Source organism: Passer domesticus, chromosome 7 (genome assembly GCF_036417665.1).
Source record: "Passer domesticus isolate bPasDom1 chromosome 7, bPasDom1.hap1, whole genome shotgun sequence".
NCBI classification, from domain to species: domain Eukaryota; kingdom Metazoa; phylum Chordata; class Aves; order Passeriformes; family Passeridae; genus Passer; species Passer domesticus.
The window spans coordinates 60,116,369-60,130,958 of NC_087480.1; the positions used below are offsets into that span (position 1 = coordinate 60,116,369).

The following is a 14,590-nucleotide window of genomic DNA, read 5'->3' on the forward strand; positions in this document are numbered from 1 at the left end:
GGAAGTCAGCTGGATGCCCAGAGGATGTTTGTATGCAGATTGGATGAGCGAGGCAGCACCGCTGGGAATTTGTTGTCATTTATTGCCTGGCCAGGACAGCCCTTCCAGGGACTGGGGAGAGCCAGAACCTTCTGCTGGCCAGGCAGGAGGCAGCCTGTGCTAGGAGAGGCTTGGTTTTAAAAGCAGGGGTGCCTCTACTTGTCCTTTCTCCAGGACAGCAGTGCCTCATGCCAGGATGGAAATGGGGCTGGCTCGGAGCATCCTCCTGCCTCCCTCCCTCTGTTTTACCTTTTAGTCACCTCAGCATCTCAAACCACGGAAGAGTTGCTTTGGAAATGAATGTGATGATTTAGAAGCAAGGGCTGAGTCCACACAGAGGCTTCCTTCTGTTGTAAGTAAGGATTTCTTCCAACAGGTAATGCAAAAAAAAAAACAAAAAAAAACCACCAACCCAGCTCCTTAACAAATAAAGCAACCAGCCCTGGAGTTGGTCTCTGCTTTTTGCCCAGATGAATTTTTTCTTTACCCCAAGATTTGTTCCCACAGTGGGGCATTTTGGCAGGGCTGGAGCACAGAGCTGGGGTTCAATCACCAGGTTTCCAGACCTGGCCCAGCGCAGGAATTTTAGTGGGGCTTTGTCCCATCCCAGGCAATTGCCTAACCACTGGTTTTTGAAGGACTAAAGCTCACTTTTAGTTCCAGCCCAGCTCAGAAATGAATACACATGTGCTTCTGAACTGCCAACATTTCTCCCATGTGAGAAAACTCATTTTGGGGAGGAAGCACCGTGGAATTACAGAGTTACTCACAGAGGCACTCTGTCTGCAGGCAGAGGCTGGAGCAATGTGTGTTTCAGTGTCATGGGGCTGCTCGTGCTGGGGAATTCTACTGACAAGCCAGGAATGAGTTTTGAGGCAGTCTCTGAAGATGTACAGCTTCATCTGCACTGCATTTAAACGTGTGTGTGTGAGTTCCTGCTCCTTCAGCTCCTGTCTGTGCACCCACCTGTGAGTTGTTCAAGTGATGCTTGAACATGTTCCTTGCTCCTGGCAAACAGCAGTGAGATGTGTTACCCATGTACAGCCAGCAGTGCAGGGAGCTGTGCAGAAGGTGATGGACAGCAGCCCTCCAGCTCCAATTCTTGGTTTTAGCCACAAAAATGCAAGCAATAAGAAAAAAACATTTTCTGCTGGTGACCAGTTGTGGGTGTGCTGCAGCTCCTTGCTGTGCTGTAATGAGTTATTTATCTAATTGTGGTGGGCAGCAAATGCCCTAGAGCTCTGCAGGTCTGGACTTGGCCTGCTGGGCAAAGAAATTAAACCTCAGTGCTGTGACCAAACCAGGTGTGTCTGTGTGGGGCTGCATCTCCTTTGCTTTCAGAAACTCCATTTTTGAGACCCTTCCTGTCTTGCTGTTCTGTTACTAGGAAGACAAAACAGTTTCCAAATCCATCCTCTAATTACAAGTTGACCCCATTAGTTAAGAAATACATTAAAGAGCCATGCAGCTACATGGATTGCAATTTATTTAACGCAGTTACATGAATTTTTGGGGGCATATAATAGTAGCAAATGAGCTTTCTAATTTTTTTTTGTGATACTCTGATTTTGTGCAGAGCTCTGTAGGGCTTTAGCAGCTTTCCAGGGATAACATCTCACCCTGGCTGTACACCCTAGGGATTTTGGGCTCGGGCACTGGGGGTTTTGAGCGTGGCAGGAAAATGTCAGCCTGTAAATACAGCAAGGGGAAGGCTGGTTTGCTCTCAGTGGGTAATTCTCTTGGGTGCAGCTGGGGCTGGAGATGGGAAGCTGCTCTCCATGTCCCAGTGGGCTCTGCCAAGGCACAAGGGGCTGCTGCAGCTGGAACAATTACTCAGGAAGGACCCTTGGAGAGAAGAGCCACTGGGAACATCCCACGTTCAGCTGAATCACCCTGACAGCACAGGGGCTGTGGAAGGAACATCTCTACCTCATCTTCTTTCTCCTCAGCAGTTTTTATTCACTTTTGGTTGCCTCCCTCTCACCTTCCCCTTTTCCCTCTTTCTTGTTGTCATGGGAACATTCACTACAGCAGTTAAATCATACTATTAAAATATGCTTCCCCAGGAGGGTGGTAGTAGCTAATATTGATCTAGCTCCTGCTGCTGACTCAGGGATATGGTTGACCATATAATATCCCTTATTTCTCCTTTTCATGCATAATGCAGCAGTTTCTCTCACCTTGGGCTCTGTGCTAAAGGTGACACCCAGCCATAGGGGTGTACTTTGACTTGCTCTCTCAAACGTGTGGCCCAGCTGAAGGGTGCAGGTGCTGCTTTAAACTGGCTTTCAAATCTACAAAGGGAGAGCAGACAGGGAAGAACTGCCCTCCCCAGCAGTGCTGATAGATGTTTGTATGCCAGTGGTGAAAAGACACTCAGATTAACCTGTCAGCATCCCTAGCCACGCTGTGTGCTCCCAATAACTCTGCAAATATATCGAGCTCTGTCACAGGAATGCTTGAAATGCAGATGAAAGACAAATAGCTACCTTAATATCAGGTGAGGCTGCATTTAAAAATGCAATCACTCATCTGCATCATCCCTGACATCTGCTCTGCCTAATCAGCCCGTGGAGTTCAGCAGAGCGTGCTGGGAAGATTCCTGAGTCACCAGGAGGAAGCAGAAGGTTTTACCTTGAGATGTGAGCTTGCAGTGATGTTTGTGCCATTAAGGGCTTCACTTTCCCGCAGTGGTTAATTAACCAGCTCGAACTTTACGAGAGTTTCCTGAATTTGATAGGTTTTGTAAGGTAAAGGTGCCTCTGGAATTTCCTTGTTTACCCTCCTTTCAGAAAAGTTTTGGTTTGGAACCAGGCTGTTGTGCAAATAATTAAAAATAGTGTGGGTTTTGTGTGAAAATGGTTTACAGCTGATGCTGAATTTTGCTGTGTGACTGATACACACAGAGCAAATGATATTTTAGAGTCTGTGCTGAAAAGACCTCTGTTAAAAGCACTTATTTGCTGAGAAGCCATAAATTTCTGGCATATTTGTGCCTGTTGTTGAACATCTGCACATAACTCACTTTATGTTCTAACTCCCTTTATGTTTTGACCTTCCCAGAAAAAATCAGGCAGAGATATGCAGATCTCCCGGGAGAGTTGCACATTATTGAGCTGGAGAAAGACAAGAATGGGCTGGGGCTCAGCCTGGCTGGCAACAAGGACCGCTCCAGGATGAGCATCTTCGTGGTTGGGATCAATCCCGACGGCCCCGCGGGACGGGACGGGCGGATGCACATCGGGGATGAGCTCCTGGAGGTAAAACTCTGCCCTGGGTGCACTTTGGGGATGAAATTCTCTGGGGAAAACTCATCCCTGAATCACTTTGGGGATGGGGGATGAGCTCCTGGAGGTAAAACTCTGCCCTGGATGCACTTGGGGGATGAGTTCCTCTGGGGAAAACTCTTCCCTGGATGCATTTTGGGGATGAACTCCTGGAGGTAAAACTCTGCCCTGGGTGCTCTTTAGGAATGGGTTCTTCTAGGTAAAACTCTGCCCTGGATGCATTTTGGGGATGAGCTCCTGCAGGTGAAACTCTTCCCTGGATGCACTTGGGGGATGAGCTTCTCTGGGGAAAACTCATCCCTGGATGCACTTGGGGGATGAGCTTCTCAAAGTAAAACCCTTCCCTGGATGCACTTGGGGGATTAGTTCCTCTAGGTAAAACTCTTCCCTGTGTGCACTTTGGGGATGAGCTTCTCTGGGGAAAACTCATCCCTGAATGCACTTTGGGGATGGGGGATGAGCTCTTGGAGGTAAAACTCTGCCCTGGATGCACTTGGGGGATGAGTTCCTTGAGGTAAAACTCTTCCCTGGGTACTCTTTGGGAATGAGCTCCTGGAGGTAAAACTCTTCCCTGGATGCTCTTTGGGGATGAAATTCTGGAGGTAAAACTTTTCCCTGGATGCTCATCAGGGGTGAAATCCTGGAGGTAAAACTCATCCCTGGATGCACTTGGGGGATGAGTTCCTCTGGGTAAAACTCTTCCCTGAATGCTCTCTGGGGATGAGCTCCTGGAGGTAAAACTCTGCCTTGGGTGCACTTTGGGGATGAGCTCTTCAAAGTAAAATTCTTCCCTGGATGCACTTTGGGGATGGGTTCCTCTAGGTAAAACTCTGCCCTGGATGCACTTGGGGGATGAGTTCCTCGAGGTAATTGTTCCCTTTAGCGTGTGCAGGGAGGGAGAGGCATCTTGAATCTTTAAATAAAGCCTGGAAGTGGAATTAGGTGGCTGAGCAAGGAGCTGTGCTGATTTATGCCAACTGAGAACTTGGCCTTTGGCAGGTAAATGTGTTTGCAGCGAAACAAAAATCACTGGCCTGTGAAAAGCAATGTCTTGTCAGCAAAGTCTGTGCTCTCAGCATGTTCACAAGCTCTGCGTGGGGAGGGGCTGTTGAAAGGCAGGAAGGGGACAGTAAATCAATCCTTGGAGTGCATGTGTGCTTTACAGGGAAATTCACACTTTTCGTTAAAAAAAAAGCCAGAGCCCCCTCAACGTCGCCATATGTGTTTTTACAGATGACAGGGATATTCCCCATCCTGAAAATAAATTTCATGCTGTAATCTGTTTTGATCTGTTGCAACTTAAAATACTTATTTTCTGTAGTTGTGTCTGGCACGAGTTCACCCACGAGGCAAGAGTGCTCGTTAGCAAGTGGAGTATTTTGTCTTCACTTCTTCTCCAGTCTCCTTGCTTCACCTTCAGCCTGCAAACACAGCTTTTCCTTCACTTCATCTGGCTTTTGGGCTGTTGCAAAATGACATTTTGCTGCTGTACCTGCAGTGATTCCCCATGTGGTGATTGCTTCAGTGGTTTAAAAAAATCATCCATCCCTGGGGATCTTCCCCTTGGAGAGAGGCTCTCACTGAGGAGCAGGGATTTGCTGACCTGCTGCTCTCTGTGGGTGGTGATGCTTTGAACTTTCAGCAGCTCTCTGTGCAATCAGAAAACCACCTCTTTTTTCACATTTCTTGACTTGAGAAAGAGCAGTTTGGCTGCCTGGGGGTACCCTGGGAATAGCCAGAATTGTCCAAGCATTTGTCATTGTCTAACAGTTCTGTAATTAGGGGGTTTCAGTACACATAGTACAAGAAAGACCTTTTTTTTTTGGTCATATAAAAACACCATCATCTGAAGTTGATTTCATTTTAAGTGTGAGAAAAGGTATGAAGGTCTGGACCATAATGGAGTAGGGTAGGAAAATTGCTTTCTCCTTCAGAATAATGTTTGTTCTGTCCCTGACACTGAATTTTAATGGTAAAAAAAAAAGGGAAATTGTTGCATTTTGGGTGTGTTGAAAGAACTCATGGCACTGTTCTCTGCATATCACAGGTAGTTCCTGGTAGAGCAGAGGATCTAAAGTTAAGTGCTTGAGAGAGGCACCATCTGGGATTAATCACAAGGCTGGGTTTTGCATGGATGAGCCACATTATAAGGAGCATTTCCCAAAGTGGTGGTGTTGCCTTCGTTCCTCTCCCTGTTAAGCTGGAAATAAAATGGGGTTTTTTTCCCTTCAGTAGAAGGAAAGTGAGATCCTCCATCTCAAAAATGCCCAGATTCAAATAAAAATTCAAGGAGACTTTAGTAACTACCTTGTTTATCCTTGCCATCCAGTTTAAGATGTGCCACCAGTGGGCAGGAGTGCAGTTCTCTATCTGGAAAGGATAAATTCAAACACCCTGCATTACCAAGGGCTGGGTTCTGCATTAGCCACGTGCAGTGAGATGACAGAACTCCCATCTGGTTCTCACCTAACTGCATGTTTAAGGTACATTTGCATCTGCACCTTTCATTACAGCTCAGTTTTCAGTACTGGAATGCCTCAGCAAGAGAAGGGATTCACATCTTGGGAAGCCTCTGGCATTTCTGGGCTGTCCTGGGCCCATTTGGACAGTCCTGCTCCATGCTAGCACAAGATACCACTGCAGGGTGTGCAAATTATTCCCTGTGCCTTTTGCTGGAGTTAGGTCAATGGAATGGCCATTTAGACAGATAAATACTCCCTGTTCATTATTCTTTTGAACTGGGGTTTGATTGGATTCAGCTGAAGGATGTGGGATGCTGCCAGGCTGCCCCAGCTCCTTATTCATGAAATCTTTTGTTGCTGAATTAATGAAATACCAGCTCGCTTTTAGCTTCTGCAAACAACAGTAGCCTTCTGGGGGCATGATCATCATGGCTTGTTTTCACAACCTGACATTGAGAGAAATGCAGGTCACATAAAAAACCTTCATGTGATTGTTATTTTTTAATACCTCTTCAGTGATGTATTTTGGATGGCTGTGTGGCTGGAGAAAACAGCTTTTTGGGGGAAGAAGGTGCTTTCATCCTACTTTTGTACATATGGGAAAACTACTTGGGTCAGAATGTGGTCCATGCACAGAAAAGTACTGTTTTTACAGCACACAAATCCTGCTTTTCTGTTCTTTTTCCAAGCAAAGGAGCCATCTGTGGTGCTCCTGCCTCGCTCTCATGCTGGTTTAGTGCAGGTGTCTGCCCTGCTTCGTGTCTGGTTAGGCTGGGCTCAGTGCTGGGGCTGTTTGTGCCCAGCATGGCCCTCAGCAGGGTCACCTGGAGCTGTACCTGTGCCTCGAGTCCTGCTGCTCCCAGCTCTGCATGGGCCTGAACAGAAACTCCTGTTCACATTGAACAATCCACATTGCCATTATTATTATTATTATTATTATTATTATTATTATTATTATTATTATTACTATTATTTATCATCATCTCCCCAGGGGAGAGTCAGCTGACTTCCATTAATAAGCCAGGCTGTTAGAGCCCTCTTATGCTGAATTACTGATGTTGGGATGTTCTGCCATCTCCCCTTCTCTTGCTGAGGATGGGGCAGGGTTTGGACAGAAACTGCTCCTTTGGATGTGGAGTTTTCCCTGCCCATGAGGAATGAGCTGAGCTTTAAGGTCCTTTCCCGCCCAACCCTTTCTGTGTTTCATTCTGTGAGGACACAGCACCTCTTGAAAGAGTAAAAGCTCTTTTTTTTTTTGACTCTTCAGACAAAAATCACTGTAGAAGTTTGCCTGTTGTCCATTCTGGACTGTTGCCCGGGTGACAATTATTACATTTTATTTCTTTGTGCCATTTTTGCCATAGCTCAAAGCCAGAGAGCTTTTGTGCTAAATGCATTTTTATTGCTATTTTATTTTAAGGCGCTTAGATAAATAGAAGTTGTGCTGTAATAATATAATAGATACAGCAGTATTTTGCCCAAGTAAATGAGCTCCCCAGCCAAACTCACAAAGCCATTTCTGTTCTAAGACGTGGGGGATTGGCATTTAATTCTCAGTTTATTTGCTGTGGAATCTCAGAACAGAATCACAGAATGGTTTGGGTTGGGAGAGACCTTAAAGTTCATCTCATTCCTTGTGCAGGGACCCCTTCCACCATCCCAGGCTGCTCCAAGCCCTGTCCAGCCTGGCCTGGGACACTCCAGGGATGGAGTTTCTCTGGGCAAACTGCTCCAGTGTCCTTTTCAAAGAGGATGCAGGTCCTTTTCTGGTGTGCTTTGTGTGCAGGCTGGGTTTGGGTGGTGATTTCCAAGCTGGCAGCAGGTGAGGCTGGCAGGGGGAGGTTGCTGGGCAGGAGGGCTTGGGGATCTGTGGTTCCCAATGTCCTTTCTCCACACTCCCCAGGTGGGGAGCCACAGGGATCAGCTGCCAGCTCAGAGTAGGATATTTTCTGTCCTTACAGATTTTATGCTCTGTTGATCACTTTAGATGATGCACATGTTTAAACATGTGCCCAGCAAGAATTTTGGTGAGGGAAATTCACATTCTAATTAGTTTTTCTCTCCAGTTTTTCCCCTCAAGCTTTGGGAGCTCGTTGTACTTTATGGGGTTTCAGTACATAAAATGACTTTGACTGATAAAAAAAGGCTTTGAAACTTTCCCCATTGTTTCAGAGAGTCTGGTTGTGTCTTGAAATGCTACAATTCCTGTGGTAAGAAGGAACCCAGTGCATTGTATAAAGAAATAATTATTACAGAAAGCTAAGCCAGTATTTTTACTAGCTTTGGGGTATCATTTAACTTGATTTTCATAAAAATCAGATGATACTAATTTTATGGATTTCCATTACTGCCACGTAGTAAAAACAGTGTGGGTTGGGTTTTTTTTTTTAATATCCATATCTAATGTTTCTCTTCTGCAAATTAAAGTTTGAGAAGCAAACAATCCTGGAGATTTTTTCCCCTGAACCCAGGAGCTCGGATTTCAGTGAGTTTGTACTTTCTGCTACTTCAGTGCATGAAACTGTAAACCAAAACTTCTGTAGGTGAAGGCAACAGGACATTTGGGATCTGTGTTTAAATCTGCCATAAAGCAATGTGTGATTTCTTTAAAGGCTGAACTTGTGGGCTGACCTGACCTCATACCTGCAGCAAGTTTTTATCTTTCTCTGAGCTCTGCTGACTTTCCAAGGAGTTATGGAAAGAGACATTTCGAGAAGAGTTGAGGTTGATTTAGATCTGTTTATTTCTTTTGCTTAGTCCAGGCTTTCTTTTTCTTTTCTAATCTCTAATGCAAAAAGTAAAGCACAGATTTATAGGCTTTGACTCCCAGAGTACTATTTGGTTAATCTGACATGTTGCTTTATTTAATTCGAAATATTTAAAGTGGTGTTTCTTCTGAAATCCTAGATGTTCTCTGTTTTGTTTTATTTAGGTAGGCTTTGGTGTTTTGCTCATCACTGTGGTGTCTGCAGCTAATGGAGCATTAATTTATTTTGCAAAACAAAGTATACTTCAAAAAGAAAAATTAATACTGGGTGTAATAATTCTGCAGGACAGTCCAAAACCTTGTGGAGATATATTGCTTTGATTATGTTTTCATTTTGGAGTAATTAAATAATTATAACTTAGAGATCCAGCTCACAGCTAATTAAATTTTGGACTATTTGATACATGAAGTGAATAGGATTAATTTAGCCAGAGTAAAGACTATAAATTTTAATCTAAGAACTCTGCTGTTTAGGAAAATTGATGGTAATTTAACTAAATCCAAACAATTTGTAAAGCATACAGTATTCCCAGTGAACAATTTATTCTCAGACTTAGAGAAATGAAGTCAACAAACTCACTGAAAATTTCAAGTTGAGCTTGAAGCCAGAATGCAGCTGAGCATTCGTTCATTTTTGCCACTGGATTTTTAAATTGATGTTTGATTGATGAAGCATGGCCCAGGATGTTGCTTCTCACCCTGCTGTTTACATGGCAGCTGCAGACAGAACTGTATTAACTCTTTGGGAAAGTGATATTTCCTTTTAGACTTTGCTTGGGTCCCTCTTTGCATAATAAAAGACTTGGTAGGTGAAAGTTTTGCACTTCAATCCCAGTCAGTAACCAAGTGTTAGGGGGTTTATTCTTGTCCTTGCATTGTCCTTATTTAACTGATGAACTTGCATCATGTTTTGAGCCACTGAAAATAAGATTTGTGAGTATTCCTAATGTGTCTGACTAGCCCATATCACACCAGGCTGGAAGACTTGGCCTGTTACTTCTTGTTTGAATGAAAAAAAAATATCCTTCTAAGATCACAAACCCAGAATCCAATACAAACATCTGCAGTAACAAAAATTCCTTCTGTAATCACCACTGAATTGGTCCTGGGCTCCATTGTCCTTATTGTTTTTAGCAGCATTGGTATATCAAATGTGAATGTAAATATTATGTTGTAAATTTAGAGTGGGAGGAAAAAACTGCAGTATTGAAGCATAGGATTGTTTAGGTTGGAAAAGTCCTCTAGGACACAGAGTCCAACCATTCCCCCAGCACTGGCAAGGCCACCACTGCCCCGTGTCCCCAGGTGCCACATCCACAGGGCTTTTCAATCCCTCCAGGGATGGGGACTGCCCTGTGCAGCTGTGCCAGAGCTGGACAACCCTTTCCATGAAGAAATTATCCCAAATACCAATCAAAGTCTCCTCTGGTGTAACTTGAGGCCGTTCCCTCTGCTCCTGTCCCTGTTCCTGGAGCACAGCCCGACCCCCCGGCTGTCCCCTCCTGGCAGGAGCTGTGCAGAGCCACAAGGGCCCCTGAGCCTCCTTTGCTCCAGGCTGAGCCCCTTCCCAGCTCCCTCAGCTTCTCCTGGTGCTCCAGCCCCCTCCCCAGCTCCATTCCCTGCCTGCACATGCTCCAGCCCCTCCAGTCCTGTTTTTTTGGCTGGGGACTCCAGGAGTGACCCCAGGGCTGGAGGTGCCTCAGCAGTGCCAGCACTGGGGTTGGTCACTGCCCTGCTGCTGTGGCCACCCCACTGCTGAGCAGGGCAGGGGCCATGGCCTTGCTGCCCACCCGGGTCATGTGTGGCCAGGCTGTTTTCCCCTGGCAGCTGCAGCATTTCCCATTCCCTGTGCCAGAGCAGGGCTTGGTGTCTGCTGCTGTGCTCAGGTGTGGGTCCATCCCAGCCAAAGTGATGCAGCAGCTCGTCCTTCAATTGTCCTTCATCCCCCTGACTCCCACTCCTGCTTCCTTCAGCAGAGCTGAGGAGTCAGCACAGTCTTAGCAGCCAGTTCTCCTAAATGGCCAAAGCCTGCAGGCAAAGTGCAGGAGTCTCACCATCTAAACATCTTGTGCTGTTGTCACATTTATATGATTCTCCTAAGATCAAGTTGCTTTCCAAAAATCTGGGAATAATCCTTAAACCCATTCAAGAGATCTGTGGAAAAAAAAAATCTCTCCTTTGTGGTTTACTAATAACAGTAAATTAGCTCTGCATTGGTTCCTGTTTTATATAGATCAAGATTTGGAGACCACATTTTCTTTGAGTCTTATCTCCTTATCCCACAGTAAACTTGGAAGTCTTGGTGGTATAAATTAGAACAAGGTGTACTCCTCCACTTACATGAAAACATTTTCTTTTAACAGATAAACAATCAGATATTGTATGGAAGAAGCCACCAGAATGCCTCTGCAATCATTAAAACTGCCCCATCAAAGGTCAAGCTGGTTTTCATACGGTAAGAACCATTCTCATCAAAACATTTGTTGCACTCTAGCCTATTCCATTACTTATTTACATATTTAGCCTGCTTTGCACATGCTGAACTTTCCCAGTTCTCTTTGAAGCTGAATAAACCTTTTCCATGACTATTCCTCTTGGAACAGTTCAAGAGTTCTCCATAATAATATTTAAAAAAAAAAATCTAATAGAAATAAATGCTTGTTTTAGGAGTGTCTGCTGAAAACTTGAGCTGTTCCTCTTGGGCTTGGGAGCTGCTTCTCCCACAACTTCCTAAAGTGCTTTGGGATGGTTCAGCACAGGGTTGGAGAGGACAGCTTCTTCATCCAGCCAGGAGGGAGTGGAGATGGTGCAGAGGCTTGGGATTGCTGGAGAGGAGCAGGGATGAAGCACAAGGAGCACGGGCTGGCTGGAAGTCTGAAGGATACCTTTGTGTGGGCATCAAAAGAGGATTTTGGAAGTGAGCAGGGGCTTGTTTGTACAGAGGGGAAGCCTGGCTTTGCCAAGGAGTGCTGGGATGGATTGTGTGGGAGGGAATATGCCAAAACACCCTTTCATCTGCATAAAAATTACATGTGGGCATTTTTCTTTCGCTCCAAGCATGAAAATTTATCCTCTTTGTACATGAATTAAAGACACCTGCATGCATTCCCTCAGTAGTTCAGGAAGTGCTGCTCTTCTGACCCTGGGCAGGAGGTCTGGGAAAAAGCTGCCTCTTTCCCAGGACTCAAACATGCTTTAACAGGCTGGAATTTCATAGATGTGCATTTATGAATAAATTCCAGCTGTGACTTTCGTTGGGCACTTCACCCCCATGCCATTTTATAAGGTGCTCTTCCCACCAACACATACATCATACTTGATATTGTTTTATATTCCTGGCTCATCCACAGCCTCCCTGTGAACAATGTAATAATCTGTGGGTGAATGCATATAAATGTGTACATTTACTGCCACGGCTCTGCCTGGTGCAGCGTGCCCAGAAATGATGGAAGAGCAGCATTAGCACCGTGAGGAATGAGTTGCTATCCTTGGCAGCTCAGAGGATCTGGAGGAGATTAATGCTCTTGCCTGCAGCTCCTGTGTTACTTTCCCCAGCCATTGAAAATTCAACGTCACGTCCCACAACTCACTCACCATTATTTAATTGCCTGTGGAAAATGGGGCTGGTTGGAAGTTCCAGAGGCAAAACCACAACTTGTGGGAGCCCAGGCCAAGAGTGAGGGCTCCTTGCAGCCTGCCCTGGTGCTCCAAGCAGAACTCCAGGGAATGGGCCCTGGCAGAGCCACTTCCGTGGGCTGCAGGTCCTTGGTATGGCTGTGGGCTCCTTGGTGTGTCTTTGGGCTCCTTGGTGTGGTTTTGGGATCCTTAGTGTGGCTTTGGGATCCTTGGTGTGTCTTTAGCCCTTTGAGACACAAAGGCCATGTAGGTTCTTAGCTAAAATTCTCCTTTTCTGATTGTGATCTTCAAGGCGAAAATTCATCTCAAATATTCAAGAGATACTAGAAATAGATACTGGAAATACCATTGGGTGATTCTTGTTTCCATCTCAGAGATTTTTTAAAAAACCCAATTTCTGCTTTTGAATGCTGCTGCTGAGGGTGTAAACTTCCATCTTCCCAAGAGCACAATGTCTTGTCACTGCTCTTGGCCTGGCACTGACAGCTGATGGGTTTGTCTGCTCAGCCCAGGCAGGACTGGAACAGCAATAAAAGGGAATTCTCCACTGAGAGGATGTCCTCAGTAACTGGAGCATTGCCCCAAACGTGGGGAGAAAACCAATGTCCCTGGTTTTTTGATGTGTGCTCATGTTCTAGCAAAGACAAATTAGACTGTCTCTCTTGAATTTTAAGGACAAACAAGAATTATTTGCTTTTCTCATGCAAACCCTGTTCCACGAGCCCAGTCTGTCTTGGTGCTTCCCATTCCTCAGCTCAGACCACAAACCCAGTGGATGCTGCTGAGTGAAAACATGAGCTGTGGCCTTTTTTTCCCTCTGGATGATTTTTGGCTACGTTACACCACAGCTCACCACAGCAAAATGACACGGACTGGAGGAGCTCTGAGACAAATTAATTTGGTCTTCATGTTCATCAAAATACGAGTATTCTCATTTCACCAGTGAAAACCCTGAGCAGATTATAAATTTGTAGAAACACATCAATCCAGAGCCTGAAAAGGTCCTGACTAAGCTGATTCAGGGGATAAAAGCCAAGCTGGTGGAATTTTTGGGCTGTTCCAAGTGCCCTCTCTGATGCCCTGAGGCCTTTTTTCCCTGAGATGCAGGATGCTGAGTGATAAGCATGCTGCTTTCCCCTTGGAAGCAGGAAACAGCATCCAGGTTTTCCTATTCCTGGTGTTTTGGTTCATGTGCAGGGCAGGGGGATGTTTCCATAAACTCCTTAATCAGTTGTGAAAGAAGCCCAGAAATTCCTGGGCACAGAAGAGCCTTTCTGTGAGAGCTGTAATAACTATCATTAAATAACTTCAGAGAATCACAGAATGGTTTGGGTTGGAAGGGACCTTAAAGATTATCCAGCTCCAGCCCCAAATTTATTTCTTTTTCTAGGCAAAGATAAAGGATAAAAGGTATCCTCAGCCTTTTTGACTTTTTGCTAAAATCCTGACTTACCACATGTGCTATAAAAGTCTGTTCACACTTTTTTACACCCAGGTAGTGTTACAATTGCATTCCCACCCTTTCCTGGAATTTTTTGCTGATGAGACACAGCTCAGTAGCTGCTGTGAGAATCACAGACACCCCCTTATGTTGGAAGGCATCTCACTCTGCTTTATGAGCATCTTTTCCTCAATTAAGTTGACGATGATTATTTAAAACAGTTGATTTTGGCCCGATTCCAAAACATAAGTCTTAACACAGCCCTGTTTCCCAGTGGTCTCATTAATTACTTGAGCTTCTAAGAGCATCTAAAAGATTTGCAGTTAGTGTCACTTTCCTTTTTTCAGGGGCAATAAGGATGTAATAGCTCAGTTGCCTTTTGAAATTCTTGCTCTGATTCTCCAACAGGAATTAGCCAGATAATAATATGAGAGAGGACTTGCTTCCTTTAGGAGTGTCTGTGCCCCAGTTCCCAAAATAGGATGTGTTTCTACCTGTTGTGGGTTTTGGTCATGTGTTGTAAGTCCATCCCTGTACCATGCATAATGAAACAATATAATTAAATTTTACATCTGGAGTAGGAAATCCAGTTTACATCAGAATGCTCTTTTACAGTGAGAATTTTATGATTCAGCAAATTCAGTGCTTTTTCCATGCTCAATTAACTGCTTTTAATCTGGTTTGGTGCTTCAGTGTGTTGGTGTAATGAACAGATCAAATATAGCTGAGTGCTTGAACCAAAGTGAATTCCACTGATTTCAAACCATCCTCCCATTGTGTTCAGTCCTGTGAGTCACTCCTTGGTCTGCCTTTATCCCTTAAAAGAAAATTGCCTTGTGCTGTGATGAGCCATGAGAAATGCTTTAATTGTGAGGTGTTTTTTCTGATTTAAATTCCATCTGTCATCTGTCCTGAGCCCTCCCACACTGCAGTCCCTGCTCTGATATTGTTGCTTCCT

The 14,590-nt window shown here is 44.9% G+C and overlaps 1 protein-coding gene across 5 annotated transcripts in view; it reads left to right on the forward strand.

Annotated features, from left to right (window-relative positions):
- PATJ (PATJ crumbs cell polarity complex component) overlaps positions 1-14,590 on the forward strand; it is a 137,725-nt gene that overhangs the window by 78,112 nt on the left and 45,023 nt on the right. For all 5 annotated transcript variants that reach the window (XM_064429066.1, XM_064429070.1, XM_064429068.1 and 2 more), the window contains 2 exons: positions 3,103-3,299; positions 10,919-11,010. In XM_064429066.1, coding sequence (XP_064285136.1) covers positions 3,103-3,299; positions 10,919-11,010 — 289 coding nt within the window. The remainder of the gene's footprint in view (positions 1-3,102; positions 3,300-10,918; positions 11,011-14,590) is intronic.